The 1,355-nt window shown below is 35.8% G+C and overlaps 1 protein-coding gene across 1 annotated transcript; it reads left to right on the top strand.

Moving 5' to 3' along the window:
* Positions 1 to 229: 229 nt before the first annotated feature.
* LOC117117341 (tRNA (cytosine(72)-C(5))-methyltransferase NSUN6-like) lies at positions 230 to 984 on the top strand (the record flags this gene model as incomplete). Its single annotated transcript, XM_033261615.1, has 2 exons — positions 230 to 412; positions 830 to 984. Coding segments are annotated over 2 exons (338 nt in total), but the record flags the coding sequence as incomplete, so codon positions are not given.
* Between the last annotated feature and the right edge of the window lie 371 nt (positions 985 to 1,355).

Genomic DNA, 1,355 nt, shown 5'->3' with positions numbered 1-1,355 from the left:
AGGTGTTGGGCTTGTTCGAATCACTGCAAAATAGAACATGGGCCACTGAGAGCAACTGGCATATGTTGCCTCAAAATGCATCACACACAGTTGCCTCTCAACTGATGTTAGTTGAATTGAGTTGATTTGCAAGGTCAGCATAAGCTTTACACAATACTTCTGCATTATCCCCATGCTACAATACTGTAACATACACAGACATAATTTGCATTCTTTTATTTATGTTCAGGGGGTAAGACTGTCCATATAGCCACTTTGATGAAAGATAATGGTGTAGTATATGCTTTGGAGAAGTCTTCGAGGAAAATAAGCAAGATCAAAGATAATGTGGACCGATTCGGTTTGACTTGTGTCAAGATATTTGCTTTTGATAGCACCAAGGCTTGTGATGACAATTGTGGTCCTGAAGTTGGTGAGTGTTTGAGAATGACTGTGTCGCCCTGTAATGGTGTCGTATACAGTGGCGTGAATATTATTAAAGGCACAGGCATGATTGATCATGTACAAGGTGTTCTGTTTATTTATAAATATCTTTTTGATAGAACCACAACACGTAACACTGAGTGTAAAATATGAGGTAGGACTTAAAACTTTGCATTACTGCCGGTTGTTGCCATCTCTCAGGGCCACGCGCCTCAGCTGTCGCTCTGTGACAAGTTCTTCGTCTTCCATTTTGGACGGCCTATTTCATTTTTCTGGCTAAACCCCTGCGTAAAATTGACAGCTAAACTGGCTTTGGGAGAACACTGTTTGTAGACTATAACAAAATTCATTTTTATTCTTCAATTAAATATTTTTGCCAATGATTGAAACTTGTTATATGTTGCAGGCCATGATAAGCCGCCATTTCCTCCTGGATCTTTTGATCGAATCCTTCTTGATACACCTTGCAGTGCTTTAGGTCAGCGACCAATACTACATAGCAAATTCACCCTTCAAGAACTCAAGTCTTATCCAACTTATCAGCGTAAACTATTCAGCGTGGTAAGTTGTCTTTCATATTGTTACAGCAGAAATTTAATGTTTTTCAAAATGGTATACAAAAAGTGAATGTTTATGATGCAATGCGAATTATATATTTGTGAGTTTAAAGAAGATGGCTGTTCTCCAACCCCTACCTTTATGAGGCAGTGCTCAGTTAATGGAACACTAAATTTTTCAATGAATAAAATTATTGTTTTACAATACACATAAAATTAATTTAGATCTTCCTTTCTTCAAAATTTGGTATCAACAATTCAGCTCCATGAAATGAAATTCCATTTAATATTTACTCTGTATAAGTTAAAATGTTTTTGTTTTAATATTAATTATTATTATTATTATTTTATTATTGTTATATATGTGTGTGTGTG

This window comes from Anneissia japonica, unplaced genomic scaffold (genome assembly GCF_011630105.1).
Source record: "Anneissia japonica isolate Jap-2015-1 unplaced genomic scaffold, ASM1163010v1 scaffold246456_len1355_cov127, whole genome shotgun sequence".
NCBI classification, from domain to species: Eukaryota; Metazoa; Echinodermata; class Crinoidea; order Comatulida; family Comatulidae; genus Anneissia; species Anneissia japonica.
The sequence above is the reverse complement of the archived record's forward strand: the minus strand, read 5'-3'. Positions and strand labels throughout refer to the sequence as shown.